The 25206-nt window shown below is 40.4% G+C and overlaps 2 protein-coding genes across 2 annotated transcripts; both read left to right on the top strand.

Annotated features, from left to right (window-relative positions):
- The first annotated feature begins 460 nt into the window (after positions 1-460).
- LOC143630803 (uncharacterized) lies at positions 461-1288 on the top strand. The gene has a single exon (XM_077099716.1). The coding sequence runs from the start codon at positions 461-463 to the stop codon at positions 1286-1288; it is 828 nt and encodes a 275-aa protein (XP_076955831.1).
- A 21000-nt stretch (positions 1289-22288) lies between these two features.
- On the top strand, positions 22289-23008 carry LOC143630802 (acetylserotonin O-methyltransferase-like). Its single transcript, XM_077099715.1, has one exon. The coding sequence runs from the start codon at positions 22289-22291 to the stop codon at positions 23006-23008; it is 720 nt and encodes a 239-aa protein (XP_076955830.1).
- Positions 23009-25206: the final 2198 nt, after the last annotated feature.

The following is a 25206-nucleotide window of genomic DNA, read 5'->3' as shown; positions in this document are numbered from 1 at the left end:
TGTACAATAGTGCTTTGAACAACTGGATGACGAAAATAAGGAGAGACTAAAACCTATCCATGTTCCTGTATCTAGTTTCGGCGGTGAGGTGATGCACCCGCGAGGGGTTATATCTTTTCCGGTCACTCTTAGTGATGGAACTCATTCAAGAACTGAGGATGTTGAGTTTTTGGTCCTGCCAGTAACGTCCAAACATGACATCATTCTGGGGCGAGAAGCAATTGGTGACTTCAAGGCTAACACGAATAAAATCCAAGCAGTAGCCCGCATGCCTTCTCCTTCTTCCCTCAAAGAGGTTCAGACACTTAACGGTCGATTGGTTGCATTAAATCGATTTTTAGCAAATCATGCAGCCAAGTCTTATCTGTTCGTCTCGACTTTGAGGAACTACCTCAAGAAGGCATAATTCAGATGGATCGCGGAAGCTGAACAAGCATTCCTGGAGGTTAAAAAGTGTTTAATGGAGCTACCTACTCTAACAACACCTTATGCGGGAGAACCTCTGACCTTATGCTTATCCGCGTCTGATATTGCCATTGGGTTCGTACTACTGACGGATAGAAAGGACGTTCAAACTCCAATCTACTATGTCAGCAGGACGTTGTCAAACCCGGAGACCAGATATTCAATGCTTGAAAAGCTAGTCTTAGCGCTGGTGTATGCTGCTCGACGTCTCCGCAGTTATTTTCAAGGTCATCCCATCAATGTGTTGACGGGATACAAGCTCAAGAACGTACTGAGTAAGCCGGAATTGTCTGGACGATTGGCAAAATGGGCCATCGAGCTGGGTGAGCATGCAATCGAATATAAACCCAAACCAGCAATAAAGGGCCAAGTGTTAGCGGACTTCGTCACTGAAGTTCCGCAACACAAAAAAAAAGAATGTTTGATTGAACAACCCCAAGCACTTCCTGAACAAGGTCAAATCTGGTCATTGTTTACGGACGGAGCTTCAATTAGCGAGGGATCTGGCGCAGGCCTCCGGCTAGTTAATCCCGAGGGCCACGAGTTTACATACGCTATCAAGCTAGACTTTAAAAGTATAAACAATGAAGCTGAATATGAAGTGTTTCTGGCAGGCTTGCGCATAGCCAGAAAGCTTGGGGTAAAACACCTAGAGGCAAGGGTGGATTCCATGTTAATTGCGGGACAAATAAATGGAACGTACAAAGCAAATAATGATATGATGGCTTCATATTTATCGCAGACGAAAGATTTGATCCTTCAATTCTCTTCATGCAAAGTTATTCATATAAAGCGAAGCGAGAACATCGGCAGACGCCCTTAGCAAGTTGGCTTCCACAAATTTCGAGCACTTTGCTAAGGACATTCGCGTGGAAGTCCTGGATCGTCCATCTGTCCCGCATAATCAAGTTTTGGTAATTCAAACGGGCGTTGAATCTTGGATGACACCGATCAAGGCTTATCTGTCATCTGGAGGACTCCCGGCAGAAAAAGTTGTGGCTCGTAAGATAAAGCAAAAAGCCTTGAATTACCAAATGAATGATGGCGTTTTATACCGCCGATCCTTCTTGGGCCCACTTTTACGTTGTGTGGATGCTGAATATGCGAACTACCTAATAAGGGAAGTCCATGAAGGCATTTGCGGCCTGCATATAGGCCCAAGCATGGTGGTGGGAAAACTTATTAATGCGGGTACTACTGGAAAGGGATGCACACAGACGCTGTGCAAGAAATCAGGAAGTGTGATTCTTGCCAGCGTCATGCTCCCAACACATTGCGTCCAAATAACGAACTTGTTCCAGGAACTTCCGCTTGGCCGTTCAAAAAATGGGCTATCGACATTATGGGACCTTTCCCAGAAGCACCGGGACGAGTCAAGTTCCTAATCGTGGCCATCGATTATTTCACCAAGTGGGTGGAAGCCAAACCAGTCGCATCCATTACGGCGTCAAGTGTCAAGAAATTCCTTTGGGAATTTATAATTTGCCGGTTTGGTCTTCCGCAAGAGCTAGTAAGTGACAATGAGACCCAGTTTGTGGATAGCGGATTACAAGAATGGCTTAAAGAGCTTCAAGTCATTCAAAACTTTACATCTGTAGCCCATCCGCAAGCAAACGGTCAGGTTGAACGAACTAACCGAACAATCAAGGAAGGGATCAAAGCGAAACTTAGAACTAAATGAACATGTTGGGTCGAAGAGTTGCCCCATGTACTTTGGGCCTTTCGCACCTAAAGGAATTCCAGTAATTCAGAGACGCCTTTTAGTTTAAGCTACGGCACTGAGGCCATGATCCCGCTGAAATAGGGATTCCATTCGCAAGAGTTTTGATGATCGATGATAACGATCATGAGATCCGGATGAATCTGAATCTCCTTGAAGAAAGGATAGAATTGGCATCGGTCCGCTAGCATAATTATAAACGCCAATTGCAGAAATATTACAACTCGTCGGTCCAAAAGTGTGCATTCGATGCGGGAGACTTTGTCTTCCGCTATAACGAAACTTCTGGCCAAGAACCTCCGGGCAAGTTGGCCCCAACTTGGGAAGGCCCTTACAAAGTAAAACAAGTTTTATCAAAGGGAGCTAACAAGTTGAAAAAGTTGGACGGGACTGAGGTTCCTAGAACTTGGAATGTGGCACAGTTAAAGAAATGTTACATATAACAAGTGTTTTACTTTTCATTTTTGGCCTGCGCGCCTAATAGACTAGTAGAATTCATGTAGTGTATTTTCGTTCGGGTTATGCCTGATATATACAAGTTCTGTTATTTCCACAAATTTTAGCTTCATGTAAAATGTATTTTCGTTAGTATGTAATCCTTTATTGACAACAAAGAAGATCCTACAAAACACTTATATTATGAAGCATAAGACAAAGTGTACTGGACAAGACAAACTTCTTATTACTTATCAAAAGGGATTACAAAGAAGACAATAACTACAGGAAAGAAAAATCTATATCTATGATGCCGCGTCCTCACCTTTCGCGTTTTCATCTTCCGCATCATCTTGATTCTCTTCATCTTCCTCCTCGGCACCAAGAAGAGCTTTCAACTAGTCTATGCCGTCTTCTTTATCTGCAAGCTCAGTTATCTGCTCTTCAATGGAAAACTTTAAATTGTCAAAAGTTTTGGTTTTCTCAGTAAGAATCTTGGCAGTGTCTTGACCGTGCAAAACGAATTCCTCCGGAAGTTTACCCTCTTCTGCAAATTTGAAACCTTCCTGGAAACTTGTTTGACAGCCGGCTTGAGAAAAGCCATTCAAGAGTACGGCAAGGCAGTTCCCAAGTTCATCGCCTTCCCGAACATGGGCAATAATCTATTAAAGATAGATGTAAGAAAGTGTTTCGCATACACGTAATCCAAAGTAACACAATTACCTGGGGAACTCCTTCCGCCAACAACCATTTTTTGTTTGCCTTGGCCCGGACACGTTCTATCTTGTGCCCCGCACATTCCAAGGCTTGCTCCTTAATCTTGGTAGCAAGGGCGGCAAGGCGTTCGTCCCTAGCAACCGATTCAGCCCTCATAGTTTTTATGAGCTCGTCGCGCTCAGTCAATTGTTGTTGCAAAGCAATATTGGCTTCCTCAGCAACAGATCAACGAGCCTTCTCTGCCTCTAAGGCTGTCCGGGCATCCGCCAGTTGTCGCTCGGTAGTCTAAGCAGCCAGGCGGCTGGCCTTGGCTTCTTCATCCACCTCGGACACTTTCACTTCTAAATTCTCTCATTCCTCATTCATACCTAGCCAGTCTCGACATAACTCTTGAGTGGAGGAGACAGTGTTGGCTAGGCTATAGGAATAGGAGTTCAGTAATTCTTGGCGCGGACGCTTGCGCTAGCGTTCCCTCTCTGAAGGAGGAAGACTTCCCTGCAAATACTCCATGCATACATCCACGTCGGAAAAGGTGGAATCCTAACGTAAGGACCAACGCGGACGATGCGTCGAAGAGTCCTCCTCATGCAGAGGCGAAAAAGTTTGTGGCCCACGGTCAAAAGCGCTAACTCCTTCTTGTTCCCTAAAACGGTAGGAGAACTAGAAAGGTAAAGAAGTAGTAGGGACCTCAGAGTTTCCGTCCTTCTTACTTCCAGAAGGAGGGGTATCTACAACAGTGATGGGTCCTGAACACCTTTTGGAGGGGACGTTGGCGGTGTAGCGGGTGGGGATGACCCCCCGCGGATCAGAAAGACCCTTCGCAGAAGTCTCCATAACTTCTGCATAAAATATTACGTCTATGTCAATAAAAGAAATTAGCAAGCATGGGAAATTCTGAAGGTTGCCTGAAGAAGCATCCGCCGATGCAAATTGTTGAAGACAAGAAGCCAGCTTCATCCTCTTAGGTTTCTTGGTATCGGTAGGTTTTGTAAAGGACACCTTCCGCTTACTAGATACCTTAGAGTCATCGGCTTCAACAGCTAGACGATCACCTTCATAAACGACATCGTCAGTGGGTTGATGTCCGTCTCCGGTGGTGACATCAGCACCTTCATCACCCGCCACCTGGCTGGTGGTTGCTTTTTAGTCTTGCGTGTGGGTCAGACCTACAGTCGAACATAGGGTATTAGTAGAATCAACTGATAACCCTCCTTCACAGAGTGATGACTCCTCGCTAGATGAAAGAAGTACAATCACCCAGCTAGAAGTAGTAGCAGTAATAGGTCGAGGTTGTAGAATGCCCTCGCCTTTCAAATAAAATTCCTCACCTTTCGCATACATCGCCTCGGAAACTACGGGCTCCGAGCGAAGTGCGGCGGGGAACAAAAAATTATGACGAGTACGCTCAAGTATGGGCTCGTCCTTGGGGTCGATAGGACGACGCACCATGAGACCCTCCTCGCGGTCCAAAAGCGTACTAAAGAAGGAGCCCTCACCTGTATACGGAAAAATAGAAGTCATAATACAAGTAGAATTTTAGAAAAGAAATACTAATCTTACTCTTGTTGGGCTTCTCAAAGTATGGTTACAAATTCGGAAAGGGCCACAGAGGGCTCATCCTCGCACTCACTATCGTGCCCTCATTTATCGCGCGCATGGGAGTCGGTATACCGGTTAGCGTCGTAAACCAGGAAACGTTCACTTGGGTGGTGACAGCAACTGTGGGCATCCCATCATCCGATTTGCGGTGGGTCATGGCAAAAGAGACGACGTCTTCTTGGATCCAGAAAAACTTTGGTTTCCAGCCATAGAGGCTCCGGATCCACTCGGTGCCAATAACCGCCTTCTCGGTTGCGGCCCAACTATACCATCTGTCCCGGTAGGTCATCTTTTAAAAAATCGCGAATATACCGACAGACGGTTCAAGATCCCGAGCTTGACAACAGAATTCGAAGTGTCGAATCCTCAACATCCCAAAAGGATGGATCTGTGACAGATGAACCCAGTATGTTGTCAATATCGATTGAACAAACTTCGTTACAGGGAACCTGAGGTTCCCTGAGGTAAAGTGTTCCGTATATACGGCCATCTTATTGGCCGGTGGATTGGTAGCAATCGACCCAGCCGCTGGTAATTCAGGCTCCCACTCTGGGGCTAAGCCGTAAACATGTACAACATCGTTGTAATCCTTCTCCTTGAGGTTAACAACAACCTCATGAATAGCAGGAGCTCTCTTCTTATCACCAGCCATCTGAATAGAGAAACTATACTAAAGACCTGTCAAAAACTTAGATCTGAAAATTGGAAGATCGAAGTATGAAATCTCAAATCTGTTATTGAGAAAGAAAGAGAAGAGAAATCAGTGGAAGATAAGAATGAATCAAAGTGGATGTAATATATTTATACACATCACAGTTAATGTGACCGACTGATTACCAGAGGAGAGAGAAAAATCGAACCACATGGTGACTGACACGTCAGGAGGGAAAGACGAAAATGTGAGACCAAATTGTCAAAATGACGTCATACACGTCTTGTCAGTTGTCCCACAATATTTCTCTTTCCGCCACGTCACCACATTCACTCCACATGCAAAAAATTCAAGTTGTACATAACTCAAAAAATCTAGCAAGGATAATATCCTAAATACAAAACTCACAAGAGGACAAAAACTTTCTTTTCATTCATAATAAAGATATTTACAAGACATGGAAAGAAATTACAAAAACCTAATTGCCTAAGTCTAAGGGTCCTGAGCGGAAGCATCTTCCGGAGGCGTAGGCGGAGTGTCTTTTGTAGGAGTAGGCGGAGTATCTTCTGAGTCTTCCTCCAGATACTCCTTCAACTGTTAAACACCATCACTCGCCGCAGCAAACTCCAGAAGCTTCTCTAAGGAAAGGATAGGTTATCATAGTCATTTATGCGCAATGCATATTCCTGGGTAACGTCGAGCTCGTGAAGCGGATGCTCCTCAAATAAGCGATTGGTTTGGGCATACATCGTCCCTTCATCGAATCCCGTTACGCGACCAGAATGAGAGGAAACCTTAAGTAAAAAGGCAAGACTATCCGTCAGTTCAGGCCCCTCTTTGATATGTTTAATCACCTATCACAAAAAGAAGCACCTATCAAAGTGGTTGACAGACAAAATTAATATAACAAAGCGGAAGATTGGGAACACGTACCGCATTGAGACCTTGGCCCAACAACCATCGTCGTTCCCTTTCTTCCCGCTCTACTCGCTCCTGGAGTTCACGGAACCCGTCAGCTATTGTTTCTTTATCATTCAAATAATTAGCTTCCCGGGATTCCGCCTCGTCACGCGCTTGCAGAAGCAAGTCGTGGGCAGCTTGCATTTTGGAAGCACCTTTATCTTTAAGATCAGCTCGTTCCTTTTGCAGCATCAACTCTACCTCAAGCTCTTGAATTTTAGCACCTTGGCGGGTCACTTGGCTTTCTAAAGTTGAGTTGGTTTCAAGTGCCTTTGCCAGGTCCTCCTTTTTTCGTTGAGCGTCACCACGAGCGGCTTTAAGAAGAGCATTCTGCCTCTCATAAGCATCTTTCCATTGGCGTGCAGCAGTTGCGTGCCGATCTTTCTCATTCTGGAGGGCAATCTCTGCATCGGATTATTTCCATTTTGCTGTATTGGCTGCTGCACGATGCTCATCGGCTTCTTTCTTGGCCTCATCAACGGACCGGGTCATCTCCCCCAATCTTCCTCCCATTGTCCGCCATTCACGCAAAATTTCATGTCCACAAGCCAAAGTATTGGCCAAGGAAGAGGAATAGTCCATATGGATGTCATAATGGGAACGACCGCGTTGATGGATCCGCTCCGCTAGTGGCATTGATTAATAAATGCCGCACATACATCTGGGTCTATAAAGCGAGACCCATTCACAATATCTTAATGAGGGATAAGCATGTGATAATCTTCACCCGGATTCGGTTCCCCATAATAGTCCAAACTCGTTGGCTGGGAACGAACAGGGATGGAGGAGGATGGGCGAGGGACATCTTGTGTTGCCACCCCCTCGACATTCGGTAGAGGGTGTTGAAACTGAGAACCCTCCCCTTCACCCGTGGAAAAAGGTGAGGATGAGAAAGGAAAGCGTGGAGGATATTGAGGGGAAAACTCAGGTGCCTTGAATCCCTCCTCATTTACCCCCTTTCTCTTTGAACTCGAAGAGTCTCCAGTTTTAAATAAGTAATCCAGTGGATCCTCGACTTCCGGTTGAGGAACTGGAGCTTCTTGGTTTGTCTCAAGCGGAGGAGTTGGTGGTGTAGCTTCCTTCTCGGGAGGAGGTGATGGAAATTTTTCGCTAACTGGAGTAGGAGATGGTAATTTTTCATTTCCACCAACAACAGCGGATGGATCTACTGTAGGTTCCCTGGATGGATCGCACGAGATATCTCGATCTACTCAGGTGCGGAATCCCTGCGTAGATCGTTACGAGTATAGAACACGAATCACACGAACACACGAACCGAACACACGTTATATAATAACTCAAACACGTGATACGATATCACTATTACAGACACACGTTACAGCTCTCGTAACAACTCGAACAAACTAACACGAACAACTGATTGGAACTCATACCAAACCAAGCCGTAACCTAGGTATATAAATACACGACAACTTCGCCTAGCATATTCAGGCGAAGTTGTCCATAACTTCGCTTGACTAACAAGTTCGCCTAAACAGCGAACTTGTCAGTAACTTCGCTTAAGACATATATAAAACATAATTAACATTACAGACTCGATTACAGACACTAGACTATGAACTACTGACATTATGCACCAACATCTACACAATTAAAATACACATGAGTATTGATCAAGATCACAAGTATTAGAAAAGGAAAGTGCAAGTAGAACTTACCAACCATGTCTTTCATATGGTCAGCAAGGATGATTCTTTTCTTAAGACGTTGGGACCGACGTTTCTTCGTCAACGGTCCTTCCTCGGCACCCGCAGAACTAGTAGTCGCATCACTTGCTTGCGAGGACCTAAGATTCCTCTTCCGATCCAGTTCTGCCAGCAAGTGTGAAACGGATGAAGTTCCAGAATCATCATCAGTAATGTCTTCCTCTTGGGAAGATGATTCACACGAAGAGAGAATGACGATCACTCCATCAGAGGTAAGAATATTAAGTGGAGAAGGGTTAAAGGTGTGCGCACCTGTATGGAAAATAGCTTCCGAAGCCACCGGTTCAGCGCGCGCACCTTAGTGGGAAATAGAAACTAATCCCGTGTTCTTTCAAGAACAGGAGTTTCTTTCGCATCACGGATGCTTTCCTTGAGCAACCCCTGCCCTCAAAAAGGGCATTCAACATCGGCCCTTCACCTGAAAAACGTATAATGTAAATCAAAAAGTTTCATATGGAACAAACAGGAAAAAGAAATATAACTCACGCTCATGTACATCCATAAAGACAGGCTCCGTATATGGATATAGCCACAGGTGGCTCATACCCGCCCATACGAGTGCCTCCCCGGTCAGCGCCCGCATGGGAGATGGCTCCGAAACTAAAATGCGGAACCATTCCCGACCCTCATGAGGAGCCATAACGATTTCCGAAAGTGCCTCATTGGTTGGACGAAGAACCATGGCATTCGGAATGACGTCCTCGGAAATCCAAAAGAATTTGTTATGCCAATCCTTGGATCCCTCCTCGGTCACATGGCCAATAATCCTGTCGGCTATCGGCTGACATTTGAACCACCCACCACGGTTGGTCATCTGATAAAAGACAGGAAATCGATCAAGCCGAGGCAACATCTCATGGGCCTTGCACACAAATTCAAAGTGACAAATTTGCATAACGGTACGAGGGTGTAATTGGGATAAATGGACCCCATAAGCACTCAACACCTTCATGAAAAACTTGGTTATGGGAAAACGAAAATTCCCATAAACGAAGTTATCAGCATATACGGCCATCTTGCCAATAGGTGGCAGACTGGCGACGGACCCGGCAGCAGGAAACTCAGGTTCCCATTCCGGTGGTAGACCATAAGTACGAATCAACTCGTTATACTCAGTTCGGTCCCAGTTAACCTCTAATTCGTTAATGTTTGGAATCAACGATTGGCTAGCCATCGGCACGGTTAAAAAGGGAAACCAACGAGCAATGTTGAAGGTAGTCGAATGGTTAATCAAAAGTTTAAAGAAAGAAAAGGGAAGGAGATATTTGGAAATCAGAAGCGATAAAACTTCAAAAAGAAGTAACCTCCACTATTTATACCCATCGCAATTAATGCGATGGGATATGAACTGTGGAGAGAGAAAGCAGTCGCCCATTAAATAGATGCCACGTCACGCGGGAAATTCAAAAAAGAGAAAAAGGTGCACAATCGGGTACAGTGACAGCCGGCATAAACGTCACATCATCTGCCCACGCGCCTATGAGTGGTCAACTTGTCCTTTTTCATGATTATCCACAGTTATAACAGAATATATTTCTACCAACTTGCAAAATTCAAAAACCCCCAAATGTCTTAAGTCCAAAATTTCACCCGCATAAAAACTTCACGCGGAAGAAACACTGGACTGGGGGGACTAATAGAGGTAGGATACCAAAAAGACCCAAATACCCTTAAGTATCACCCGCGGGTCAATAGGAAGCTTCCTATGATTCACCCGCGGGACATATGGATCACAAGCATAACTTGTATAAGGAGCAACAACCTTATGTCGTACGTGGAACCATCCAGGCATCCTCATATGTTATCCGCATGATGAAACATTCATCCGCTAAACGGATCCAGAAGTAATGCCATCAGGACAGCTGTAATTAACCAATTACCTTCTAGAAAGATTCCCACGATTGTTACTTGGAAAATACGTGACCCATTAACCAATGAAGGGAGGACACCTGGCCAGGTTGTTATAATCGTGCACATGGCCAGGGATTGATCCGTCCTATCATAGAATAACACATGTCTAGGTTGTTATACCCATGCACATGCAACGTGTAGCTCAACCTATCGCATGGAGACACGTGTCCAGACGGTTACGGGAGCATCTTCTAGAAAGGGACAGCTGACCCAATCATATTCTCACATCCTTCGGCTATAAATACCCTCTCAATCCTTATGAGGTATTAATTCACTCCCCACTATCTACTCTCAATATTCAAGTACTTTCTCTACATCAGAACTGTAAATATTCTCACGCCGAATGGTGGTTACGGGAAGACCCCCCCCCCCCTCTTGTCCTTCCCGTAACGAGCTTACGGTGTCTGTTTTGCAGGTTCCGGTCACTGGACTTTGGGAGATTGTGCTCATATTGTAGTTGGTTGCTATCCGTATCCTACCATGTGGACTCATTGGATCTAGGACCCGTTTCGGGGATTAGATCCGTGTTTCTTTAAAAACTCAACAAATTAAGTTCGGTTAGGTGAAATTGATGGTTCGGGTTCAAGCTCTGCGAGATCATGCATGAAGTTGAACTGTTTGGACGAGTCACGATGATACTTTACAAGAACCGGTTTATGTTTATTTTGACCCTAGTGGCTTTGGTTCGGAGGAAAAAACTCGAGTAATTTTTTTAAAAAGGGAGAGTATTATACATGATTATATCAATTTTCAAAAGTTTATTCTATGTTTTTTCTTTTATATATGTATAGGAAGGGGTAAAGTTTGTTTAGTTTTTCAGTTTTGATTAAGTTTTTATTGATAAGAACATTATTTCTGGAATTATCAATTGTTTTAGAGTCATTTGATTGGTTCCGTTCTTGTGTCGGTTGAGAGGCAAGAATAACTTCCCTGTAGCTTATTTCCTTAGATTTAAACTATAATTTATTTGGGACACAATTTTATTTGGTATTTATAAAAGTAGATATTTTTTTATAGGTTCGTATCTCATAAACGATTTTCAGTGTATTTCTAATGTAGGATTTTAAGTAGGTTCGTAAAATAGTACGGAATTTAAGATGATTTTATATTCAACTTGAGTATTATGTTTAAACACTTATATATTTACTTTCTTTTTTAATTTTCCCGAAATGCCTTCTACGGTGGTAAAACTTTGTTTATAAAGAAACTACCATCTATACGCCGAAAATAAACAAGGTATTTGCATTCTATGAACAAGATAAATGACGAAGTTGTAAGATATATGTAGTATGAAATTGAAATGTGTATTTATAGGTAAAGATTAAAATTTTGTTTTCTTTCGCCCGTGTAGTTACCACATATATAGATCTTTCTGCTCAAAATGAAACTTTTGAACGGACGAATCTTTGACGAATAAATTTGATTGTTGTTTTGGTCCATTACACTAACTCCATCCATAATCTCTTGTTAAGATAACAAATGGGGATAGCCTAAGAGGACAAAACTGCAAACAAACTTAAATGTCAGGGGCCAAAAACGCAATCAAGTTAACTAATTGATTAAGTATTTGACCGTTGACTTTCATTCTAATTGCATACTAACTAATTAAGTAACCTACTAAGTTGCACATTAACATGATTAAGTTATTAACTAACTGTTGACTTATTGACTTTCTATTTAAGCAACTGATGATTAAGTGATTAACTCACTTTAATGGAACATCAAACACATTCATATTCTCGATTAAAACTGTTTAATTGAATTAACCATATAACCTAGATCTAAACAGTTGATTTCTTTTTGTCCATTATTGACTACAAAGTCAAACTATCTAACGAAGATCAAACAATTTATTTGCTTAACTTTATCTATAATGAATTAGAAATTCACACTAACTAATACATACTAGTTCAAATTGATCAGTTTTATCCCAAACTAATTCTTGCTTCATAAAAATAATTCTTGCTAACCAATACATACTATTTCAAACTACGAAAAGGCATATAGACATACATACATATATAATTACATAACACAGACACATACATACATGACACACATATACATCACACAGACACACACATACACACAAGCATACACACAGATACGTGTAAAAAGACACTTATGCCCCTACACAACACACACATATGTATAAACATATAAACATATATGCATACACAAATACATACGTACACATAGGTATACATACGCACATACACACACTGACCACATTGTCATTCACATACACAAACACATATGCATACATACACATACATACACACTGACCACACTATCATTCAAATTCAACACCATTGAAAACGTTGTCGACATTGACGCTAAACCTTAAAGATTGACATTGACTCTAAACCATTAATATTAATATTGTCCCTAAACCATAAAGATTGTCATTCTACACATTGATCACATTGACCCTAAACCATCACTACTAGAAAAAGCACATTTAATGACACGCAATTGGTGCAGATTACACGCAAATGCGTGTCATTGAAGTCTCTGTCATAAATTGCATATGACACGCATCTGCATGCCATTATTTATGACACGCATTTATGACAAACACTTTTGACACGCATTCACGACACCTGTATACGACATGCATTTATGCGTGTCATCATTTTAGATGTTTTAAAAAATATATATATTCGTATCTTTTTCATAAATACTAATTTTACATTAATGACAATCCAATTCTTATGGAAAACAACATAATATATATATATACAATAAAACTATCTATTTCAGTTCATAATTTAAACATCCCAAGACAAATATTTCAAATATTACCAGGTTAATGAAAATATTGTTGTATACAATACATCACCGGAAAATAAATGGTGCTGCATAACTCGACCATTTTTCGCGAAATCTATCTATATCCGGATCAGTGTATTCCTCTTTGTCTCCCTCAACCTGAGAAGAAATTCAACAAATTTTTATTTCACTTTTCACCAGTAGTAGTACTAGTAGGGCATGCAAGCCCACTGTTTAAAGTAGATTTAAACAACGGTTCGGGTAGCCCAGAATGTCTTTTTTTTATTCCCTTAACCCGGCCACTGAATATGGATCCCATATAATAATAACCATCACCCTACTACAATAAGCTTTAAGTAATGAACTCGTAACCTAAAAGAACCAATTTAGTAAAAACTATATAAAACAACAAAGTTCCTATTGCAAACCAAATTATGTGAAGATAATTGTGATGGAACTTACTTGCAAACCAAATTATGTGAAGACAAATAAGAATAAAGCTAAACCAAATATAGATATGAAGACTTCAAAACAAATTTCCCACAGTCCCTGAAATGCCAAAAATAAGAAGATTATAAGCATGATCATTACCCTTTTATATATATATTGTCATATACATGTCAAACATAAACATACATACAATTCAAACTAATCAACTGTAAGTATAAGAAATTTGAAATTATAAGAAAAATTACCACTAGTTACTTGTTTTTACGTGGTCTCATTCTCAAATAACTAAATATTATGAACAGTTTTAAATTGACAAAATTAGGTAAATGATGTTACATAATACTCATAGAACAGAATCTCAATTTGAAGCATCAAAATAGTAAACAATCAAATTGCAATTATAGACTTACAATAACGCCTTTAATTCTTATTTTACTAGTCAAACCGTTACGACTTACTAAGGGTGCAAACGAGCTAAGCTACTCAACTTGGATATATAAAAAGCTTGAAACGAGCCGAGCTTTTTCGAGTTTGAGCGTTGTATGGAAACTCGTTTAGGCTCAATAAGCCTTAACGAGCGTTGTGTATTAATAAATTTTTACCTTGTATAAATTTCTTTCCCAAAATATATAAAATGGTAAAAGAATTAGTTAATAAACAATAAATGACATGAGCTCGAGCTTGAAAAAACAACTCATGAATCGAGCTTGAGCTTTAGAAAAAGATCTAGATTTGAGCTCTTGAGCTCGAGCCCTTGAAAGTCAAAACGAACTGAGCTCGGGCTCAGCTCGGCTTGTTTACCCCCTACAACTTACAGTAATACCTTTAATTTTTCAATCACAAAATACTAATTTGGAAAATTTAGTAATATGTAATTATGTATACTTTTGTTAACTGAGTCAATTATCAAAAGTAGCCATCTTAACTTCTTAAGCAAGCAATGCAATTATCAAGCAGTAAATTTACAATGGTGTAGACCTACTTGATAAATTGATAATCGATCTACCTCCACAACTAGAGGAGGATACTATATATGTCACACCCCCATCTAAGGCCTAGGAGTGTGATCACTAGTTGGTACCATATTTGTAAATAAATCAGAGTTACGGTTATTAGCGGAAGACTTATAAAACTTAAGGATCGATATTATAAATATTTACAACACAAATGACGAGACGAAAGTCTCGTTTAGTTTACTTGTTATAAGTTTTACAAAACCACCATATTTTAATATTTACACAAAATTGGATTCTTGAGCTCTTCGTCTTTCAAGCTCTAATCTTGATTACATGCAAAATGTTATAAAAAATACGTCAGCAACGAATGCTGGTGAATATGCTGACGCTAAAAATATTTTCTTTACTTAATCACCCCTCGAGACCACGTAAGCCTCGGCCCATCTTGGCTTAGGAATAATCAAGTTAAACAATCATCATAAACTCGAGTCTCTACACTAGGTCACCTCAACAAAACACCACAGCGTTTTGACATAACTTAGGTACCATAAATATACACATGGTCAGTCTCACTCGGACATCACTTAGGTCCGGCCCATCGTGGCTGGAGGTCGTGACCAAGCGTGGTGCGATGTGCCCACCGCGTTCCACATATGTAAGGATCCAAACAAACGTATACCACAGCCTGAGGGTTAGGCTTATACTCTTATTTACAATGTTTTTAGAGACACGTAGCCTCATGTAAAGTTTTACACATAACACGTTTGTTTGTTTGAAAACAAGTTCGTAAAAGTGGGGCATATTCAGCTTTCAAATGGGATCGGTTTCCAACACCGTCCGTTGAGTCTTTCTTGCTATCTCGCACCTATAGTACGAGTATAACCTTTGTTAGTCGGATACACGATCCGGCTTATGACCTTTAGTCTTATTTATCTCGATGAACCTTTAGTTCATTATCTCTTTTTACTTTAAAACCTTTAGTTAAAAAATAATCTTTATAAACCTTTAGTTTAAATATAAAACCCTACGTTTCTTCTTTTTTAAGAAACGTATTCTTTTCTTTATTATTTAAGTATACTCATTATACTTAAATAATATATTTTATAACAAAGAATAATCATATACATATATATATATATATATATATATTCACATATATATTTTATTTTTTCTTTCTTTACTTTCTTTGTTATATATTTCTTGTTTATCGAGAATAATTCTGACTTGGGGTATTAAGCATTTTCAATATTTTATTATTATTTTATTCGGGCATTATGCCTACCTTTCTTGGCTCAATACTCCCTACTCACTCGGGCAGCACTTCGACTCTATTCTTCTTATCAACACACGCTTGATCAACCCTTTGCTTGGACACATGAATCTAACACCAACACTTCGAGGCACGTACTTCGAGAGGGTCATCGGGACGTCAAACCAATATTGTCTCCTTGCTTATAACATCATCGGGAAGTGGCACGATTATCGATATATGGCACGAAAAACGATGAATCGGGGCACGGATTTCGAGGTAGATCGAAGGCACGTATTTAAAGGTCTAGAGAGAAGTTTTTAGAGTGAGAGAGAACTAATTTGTGGTGTGTGCAAAATGAAATCCCGGATGTTGCTATTTATAGACTTGATTTTGGACCCCAGCGCGCTACGCGATGGGTTCCTTGGCAAGCCCATCGCGTAGCGCGATGTAGGCTTGCTGAGTCACAATATAGACCTACACGTAGCAGGCGCCGCGCCACGTGGCGACACATGGCGAACGTGTTGCCACGTGGTGACACGTGGCGGCAGACGTTGCCACCGTGTGCCACGTGGCACACGTGTCACATGTGTCAGACAACCCTATCGCGGTACGCGATGGGTGTCTCCTCTGATCCATCGTGTATCGCGATAGGTCAGGAAAAAATCAGAATTTACACTTTTGACCCTGGAGTTTGGAAATTGGCAGAATTGGTCCCTATACTTTGGAATACTGACATTTTTGGCCCGAAATTTACGTGATGTTATAATATATAAACCAACATATTACATATGAGTACACAAGAATGGAAAATATACAAGAGAGGACAGCAATAAATATAAATTACAATAAGAGCTATCTAACACTACCAACCAATAGTATACTAAACATACATCATGATAAAAACCTAAAAGCCTCTTAATATCTGTTTCCTGATCAAATCTTTAACCATGTAACTGACCAATCATTCACACAATTAGCTTTAAAATTCAATCAATTAACTGATTATTTTCATCAACGAATCAATCAATTTGGCAGATTATTAGATTATTGTCATCCACTCCATTTTCAGTTTTTAAGAATATTTTCATTAGCGTTTCTATCAATTCAAAATAAATCATACCAGAGAAATCCTCCATCTCGAACACCATCCAACTTCCTTCAAACGATTCATCGAACGACATGTAACACAAATTAAACAAATAAGTTGATAATTCAAAACTTACAGATCCATTAACCATATGTCAAATTACTTAAATTACAGTGTCAGACGAAGCATAGATATGTGAAATCAAGCAATCGATTAAGAGAAAATAAACATAACCGCGACGAACAAATCTTCATTGGTCGATTTGATGAATTCATTAGTTGATTTAGAGAAGAAGCATCTAGAAATAGGTGACAATTATCATCAAAAGATAGATGACAGTTATCATCAACAAGGCTCTGTATTCAACAGATCTGTGTATTTCGTGACTTGAGAACCGTTTCTTGTTGTTAATTTTGACCTAGACATAGTCACAAGGAATTGGGAGATAGATGGAGTTGTTTATGGATAGATAGGGGAACAAGGTGAGATGAACCCTAGCTTATGAAGATCCTAGGGTGTTTATAAAACAATATGTCATTCAAAATTTTGAAGATGACACGCAAATATTTGATTTAATCTTCTGTGACACTAAAATTACGACACATAAAAATGCAAGTCATTGTTTTCCAAATTTTATAAAAGACGACATTTTTTATAGCACACGCTTTTGCGCATCATAAATCTCTGCGTGTCATGGTGCACATGTCATTAAAGCCCATTTTTCCGGTAGTGCATTAAGATTCACATCGTCCCTAAACCACATACCATTGCACTTATATTGTTAATACATACAATTAACTCTTTTATATAAAGATCATAACACCATTGCATTTAACTCTTTTATAAACGAGTTTATCATTAATATAATTAAACACCCAATAATTGATTAGTACTTAATATAATACATAACACCTAACTACTAGTTCATATACTACTAAACACCTACGTATTAGTTGATACCAAAACACCCTATCATTAGTAGTTAATATAATACAAGATACCTATCTCATACTACATAAAAAAATACTCTATTTGATCATGCCTATCTGAGGAAAACTTGAATGTGAAGATCATGTTCGGCCAGTTCTTCACCTAGACCACCAAATCCACCTTGAGGTGGTCCAGGAGACATCGACCCACATCGCAACAACAAAATAAATAACATAATCGCATTAATACCGGAATTATGATGAACAAACTCGAATTGAACAATCGATTTAACTAAATGAAAATGAACAATTAAAGCATCAGAGAAGCCGTTCATACTTGTGAAATCCATGGTGTTCAGGAACAAAATCAAATAGCCAAGCCATTTGAGATGAACACGATGAAATGTAGAGGTTGAAAACAACGATCATGGGAGTATGCAACCCGAAGACTATTTAGGGTTGCATCTTATGAGCAAGGGTTATTGCCAGGTTGTGTTACAAAAATGAAAAGATACATTGGCCCCTTCTGTTAGGATTAAACGCACACACGAAACTGAACATACACGTGAAAGCAATAACGAACACGAGGATTTAATGTGGTTCGGTCTAAACTGACCTAAGTTGTAACATTCCGGCCTCTCGTACCACCAATATTGTCCGCTTTGCCCCCGATGGGTTGCCCATCCGGGAACTCACGGCTTTGTTTTTGGTTTCCCAGGTAGAGACTTCCCAGGTGTTCACCCATCCTAGTACTACTTCCACCTAAGCGCGCTTAACCGTGGAGTTTTCATGTGCTCCACATGCAACTAAGCCCAAAACGCGTTGGTGATTATGAACAAAGGATCCCTCTTGTCCACGGCCGATGTGGGATTTTGCCTAAGAGTGGGAAGATGTTGTGTTTGCCAAGGGTGTTACAAACAACCCCCCTTTGGACTCATCGTCCTCGATGAGGCGTGTCCCATCATCCCGAACGGCACAGGAGTGGATCTGATACCACCTGTAACATCCCGGCCTCTCGTACCACCAATATTTTCCGCTTTGCCCCGATGGGTTGCCCATCCGGAAACTCACGGCTTTGTTTTTGGTTGCCCAGGTAGAGACTTCTCAGGTGGTCACCCATCCTAGTACTACTTCCACCTAAGCGCGCTTAACCGTGGAGTTTTCATGTGCTCCACAGCCAACAAAGCCCAAAACGCGTTGGTGATGTTAAGAAGCAGGACATTACTTATGAACCAAGGATCTCTCTTGTCCACGGCCGATGTGGGATTTTGCCTAAGACTGGGACGATGTTGTGTTTGCCAAGGGTGTTACATACGTCCACGGGTAGCAACTAGGTATTTCTTTTATTGAGTGACCAAGGATTACAAGTACATAACGTTGTTTAAATAGAGTCTAGGGTTTGTAAATTATTGAACACGAAATCCAAACCGGGCCGGGCTCCGGTCTGGCCACCCTACACCCGTCTGCCCTTTGGACTTCAAATAATAAACCGGGCCAACAAGGTCTACGAACCCAACAATCTCCGACTCGGAGGCCTTGAGTACTCTAGTCTGCTCTCCTGGTTGTACTTCTGTAATATAAACATCTTCTAGCTGCCACCGCCTTCTCATTAATTAACCTGAAGGCCCGTTGAAGCTCCCCGGAGCTCCAACACGTCAGTCACGGCTAAAACTGTCCCTGACACGTTCTTTGTCCCTACTGGCTCCCACTGAAACAAACTATCAGATCCTGAGGTACCTTGAGAACAAACACTCTCTATATTCAGCAAGTAATCCACTTGAGAGACTTTTATAGCTGGAATACTGATTTTTTTTAATCCACTGTCGACCTGGAACTGTAACTGAAACACGACATGTGCTTCCACTGTCACGATGTCCTCTGGCTGATTTAACCTTCCTAACACGTTCATCATGAATCTTCACTTTGGCTCTAGGTTTGTTACTTGCAAAATGAACCTTCTCCTGCCTACGAGATTCTGTGAACCGGACTTTGTCTTTCACCGAAACTGGATCCACTCCTTTCGGTGACATATCAACCATATACAACGAACCAATTTTCTTCCCACGAGCAACCACGAGATTCCCTTTGACTACCTTCCACCGCCCATTCCCGAACTTAACATCGTACCCCTGGTCATCCAGCTGCCCAACTGAAATCAAACGTTTCTTCAAACTTGGAATAACCCTAACATCTTTCAAAGTCCAAGAAGTTCCGGTTGAAGTTATCAAATCAACATCTCCCACACCCGTAACCTCTAGAATATCATCGTTCGCAAGTCGAACCTTTTCAAAATCCTCAAACTTTAGATTCTTCATCGTTTCACTACAGTGAGTGGCATGAAACGATGCACCAGAATCCATCACCTAAGAATCAACATTATCCTCAACACTAAGAACTAAAAAACTCATCCTCTGGGCATTCTTCTGCAGTGTTGACTTCTTTCTTTTCATTCTTATCATTCGGACACTGATTCCTGAAGTGTCACTTCTCTTTACAACCCCAACATTCAATATCTTTATGAATCCTTGACTGACTCCTCTTCCTGCTCCCACTGCCTCGTTGTTTTCCCCTACCTCTACCTTCTGTGACTAATATATTACTTGATGATTTACCTGAACTTCTGCGTCTTGAATCTTCTCCAAGAATCAAATCCCGAATCCCATCAAAAGTAATTTTTGTAGATGAACTACAAACCGCTGTTACTATTTGCGACCAACTGTCGGGCAAAGAGGATAATAACAAAAGACCTTGAACTTCATCATCAAACTTAATGCCGACTAACACTAAGCGGGAGATGTTTGAATTAAGATTATTAATATGCGTTGTAACTGACCCACCCTCTTTCATTCTTGTTGTCACTAGCTCTCGGATAAGATAGACCTTATTTGCTGTCGAAGGCTTCTCATACATGTTGGATAGTGTCTCCATCATACCACGGGCTGTGGTTTCTTTCATGACATTAAACGCCACATCTTCCGACAACGGCAAAGTAATACAAGCCCTATCTTTCTTGTCTAACTTCTTCCAATCTACTTTTGACAACTTTACTGGTTTTTCATCCTCAAACACTACATCCAAGTCTTTATGACAAAGTAGCGCTTCAATCTGCCTCTTCCACCAACCAAACTTCTGTCCGTCAAACTTTGATATCGAAACCTTTCCGTCTTCTGCTATGACAATGACTAAAACGAAAACCTGGATAAAAGTAGAGACAGGCACAACAATGGCACGGGCCTGAACTTAACGGCTGTTCTACTGAACTCTGTTAAACAATCAACCTATTTAAACATGTAGCGGACTAACGAACTGTAAATCAAAAAACCGAAACGATAACACCTGACAAACGCGGTTGAAAACTGGCTACCCGTTTCTTTAATGCTTCAATAGACTTAACAATTGTTCTTCAACGAAAATAGGATCCTGATATAAATATTGCATGCATTCAGACCCAAAAAAAATAATTTGCTCAAGAATTATGGACCACAAATGACAAAACTGGCTACTGCCTTGTCTTCAGCCAAATAAAGAAAATGTCAAAGTCCTTTATTTGTTTCTTCCTCCTCTCAGACTAACAACCCAAAAAGAAAAACAAATCCTTTTTTCCTTCTTGAATGGTGCACACATGCAATTTAATAATTGTTGGCCACGATTGATCTGGTTCTTCGATTCTGATCTCAAACCCGACGACTAATGATGTGCACGACTGAACCCTAGTCGCTATCGTCGAGCTAGGTTAGTGGCGAAACAACCACGCGGTAAACCCTATCAACGATCGGAAAACAGTAGGCGGCAGCCGAACCCTAGCGCAGTAGAGCGGCGGCGACCGGAAGGTTTTGCGGCGACTCCGTTGGTTCAAAGTGTTCTTCGTGTGATCCGAACCTAAGCTCTAGATACCACTTGTTAGGATTAAACGCACATATGAAACTGAACACACACGCGAAAGCAATAACGAACACGAAGATTTAACGTGGTTCGGTCTAAACTGACCTACGTCCACGGGTAGCAACTAGGTATTTCTTTTATTTAGTGACCAAGGATTACAAGTACATAACGTTGTTTAAATAGAGACTAGTCTAGGGTTTGTAAATTATTGAACACAAAATCCAAACCGGGCCGGGCTTCAGTCTGGCAACCCTACACCCGTTTGCCCTTTGAACTTCAAATAATAAACCGGGCCAACAAGGTCTACGAACCCAACACCTTATTTTAACGGTTTCGGTTTTAATTGCCAAAATATCAGACCACATGTGTTCACCGTATGGTGACGCCCTAATGCTGTAAAATGGTGTTGACCATCGGGGTGCTTTTCACACTTTATATAACGTTATTTGTAGACTCATTCCGCTTTTGATATAATGATCGAATCACCTATAAAAACATTTGTATTGATACTCTTTTTGACAACGTTATCAATTAATTCGTCGTTTCCTTCTTGGTGTTTTAACAAGATTCCTTTTTCAATTGGGCTTATCTAAGTCGGACATACTAAATTAATTTATTTAATTAATTATACAAAATGAAATTAGTTTTGAACTAAATGAATAAATTATAATTTTTTTAATGATACTCAAATTTGTTTATGTGGTGGCGTATCAACAAATTATGATTATGATAAATCAATAAAAATAACAAATATAAACATATGAAGACCCACACATGACACATGCAATAATTACATCCTTAAATAAATGTCACGATGCATGGTTTTTTTTTCTATTTAAAGGAAACCAAATTCTAATACTCTTCCATTCAATCAAAATAGTAATGAGTAAACAAAAAATAATTTCCAAAGAAGAAGAAGCAACGGCTCAACAAGAAATATGGATATATGTTTTTGGTTTCACTCCAATGGCTGTCATCAAGTGTGCTATTGAACTCAGGATACCCGATCTTCTCGATAACCGTGACACCCCAATCACGCTTACCGAGCTGGCCACAAATATTGAATGTTCAATACCCTTGTTGCACCGGATCATGAGGTTCTTGGTCCAATATAAGATATTCCAAGAAACACCAGTATCCGAAACATGTTTTGGATACGTTCACACGCCTTTGTCTCAACTTCTTACTACACGTGGCAAGTATAGCATGGCTGATTTTGTGCTTTTAGAGAGCAGTCCAATTATGTTGGCCCCATGGCACAAGCTAAGTGCTAGGGTTTTGGGGAAAGAGGAGTCCGCATTTGGGGCGGCGCATGGCGATGATATATGGAGATTTGCGGAGGCGAATCTTGGCCATAGTAAACTTATAGATGATGCAATGGCATGTGATGCTCGGGTGGCGGTGGGGGCGGTGATTGCGGGTTGTCTCGAGGTGTTTAGGAGTTGCGGACGGTGGTGGATGTTGGTGGCGGTGATAGGACGACTCTACGGTTGATTTTGGAGGCTTGTCCATGGACTAATGGGATTAATTTTGATCTCCCACATGTTGTGTCGATGGCACCTGCATGCATAGGGTTAAGCACGTTGGTGGTGACATGTTTGATCATGTTCCAAAAGCTTATGTTGCCTATCTTATGGTTGTTTATTCAGTCCTTTGGAATTTCAATTTTCTTAAATTAGCAACTTTAATTCCTAAAAGAGAAATCTGCTATTTGCCTTCCTGGTTTATATCGTCGCGAGATGGGTTAACCATTGAAAAAGATTTTACGAACTTTGCGCCACTGTGAAATTTGGGCGGGTCAGTGTCTGCCCTTGCTGTCAGTTGACCGAAAAAAACATTGAAATTATCATTTTACCCCTGAGCCTATAATTAATAATTAAACTTATATTCTAAAATCGTGTACACAGTGGGGTTCGAACTCGCGACCTTTGGTATAACAACAAACAACACCAACCATTTGAACTAAACCAACATTTGATATATCTATACAATATGTAATATATATTCCTCACTTTGTTTAGGAATTCCTCTTCATCATCATCATCTGCCAACATTTTAAAAAAACCATTTTTAAAACAACCATTTTGTCATTTGTAAAAAACTTAAAACAATTTTTTAGTAATATTTTCACTAAAAAAAGGTTTGTTTTAGTAATATTTTAGTTCGAAAACAACGAAACGACTCATTTTTTTATAAACATTTCACCCGAAAACAACGAAACGGGCCGTTTTGTTGCAAACTTTTAGCCAGAAAACAACGAAACAACTCGTTTTTTTGGTAAACTTTTCACCTGAAAACAACGAAACGACTCGTTTTTTGGTACAACGAAACGAGCCGTTTTTTAGTAAACTTTTCGCCCGAAAACAACGAAACGGGCCGTTTTTAGTAAACTTTTCGCCCTAAAACAACGAAACGATCCGTTTTTAGTAAACTTTTAACCCGAAAACAACCAAACGAACCGTTTTTTAGTAAACTTTCACCCGAACCGACCCCAAAAACAACCAAACGAACCATATTTTAGTGAACTTTTCACTCGAAAACAACCAAACGAACCATTTTTTGTAAACTTTTCACCCTAAACGACCCCGAAAACAACCAAAACGAACCGTTTTTTAGTAAATTTTTCACCCGACAACAACCAAACGAATCATTTTTTTGTAAACTTTTCACTCGAACCGACCCCGAAAACAACCCAACGAACCATTTTTTTAGTAAACTTTTCGCCCGAAAACAACGAAACGGACCGTTTTTTAGTAAACTTTTCGCCCGAAAACAAAGAAACGAGCCGTTTTTTAGTAAACTTTTCACCCGAAAACAACCAAACGAACCGTTTTTTAGTAAACTTTTCACCCGAACCGACCCCAAAAACAACCAAACGAACCATATTTTAGTGAACTTTTCACCCGAAAACAACCAAACGAACTTTTTTTTGTAAACTTTTCACCCTAAACGACCCCGAAAACAACCAAAACTAACCGTTTTTAAGTAAATTTTTCACCCGACAACAACCAAAGAATCATTTTTTTGGAAAAATTTTCACCCGAACCGACCCCGAAAACAACCCAACGAACCATTTTTTTGTAAACTTTTTACCCGAAAACAACCAAACGAACCATTTTTTTATAAACTTTTCACCCGAACCGAACGATGACCGGAAAAATGAGATGACCGGGATCCATGGCAGCGGCGGTTGCCGTGGCGACGACGTGGTTCCGGAGGTTAGGGGATTTGGTCGGAATGATTTTTGGGTTTGAGGATTTGAGAGATTCGATTACTTGTAAGAGGGATTACTTGATGGTGGGTTTGAGGATTTGAGGTTGATGATGATGAAGAACATCAAGTATGTGAGGTTGATGATGATGAAGATGAGTTGCTACTGATGATGATGGATTGTAATGAGTTGCTACTACTGATGTTCTACGATGATTATTATTATTATATTTATTATTTATTAGAAGATTACTAAAATACCCTTAATATGTTGGTATTATTACTAAATACCAACGGTCAACTGATGGTCAACTGACGGCAGGAGCCAGAAGAACCCGCCGGAGAAACACAGTGGCGCAAAGTTCGCAAAATCTTTTTCAGTGGTTAACCCATCTCGCGACGATATAAACCAGGGAGGCAAATTGCAGATTTCTCTTCCTAAAATATATAATTATTGAAAGAATAAGAGAAAGGGTAAATGG

The sequence above is a fragment of the Bidens hawaiensis genome, unplaced genomic scaffold, assembly GCF_021521415.1.
Source record: "Bidens hawaiensis isolate Kalapana, Puna unplaced genomic scaffold, B.hawaiensis_p1.1 tig00005823_1, whole genome shotgun sequence".
Lineage (NCBI taxonomy): Eukaryota > Viridiplantae > Streptophyta > Magnoliopsida > Asterales > Asteraceae > Bidens > Bidens hawaiensis.
Note: the sequence above shows the minus strand (reverse complement) of the source record. Positions and strands in the feature narration are given on the sequence as shown.

Excerpts from the sequence above, each read along its gene's own strand:
- LOC143630803 (XM_077099716.1), top strand. The coding sequence starts at position 461 with ATGGAGCTACCTACTCTAACAACACCTTATGCGGGAGAACCTCTGACC.
- LOC143630802 (XM_077099715.1), top strand. The coding sequence starts at position 22,289 with ATGACACATGCAATAATTACATCCTTAAATAAATGTCACGATGCATGG.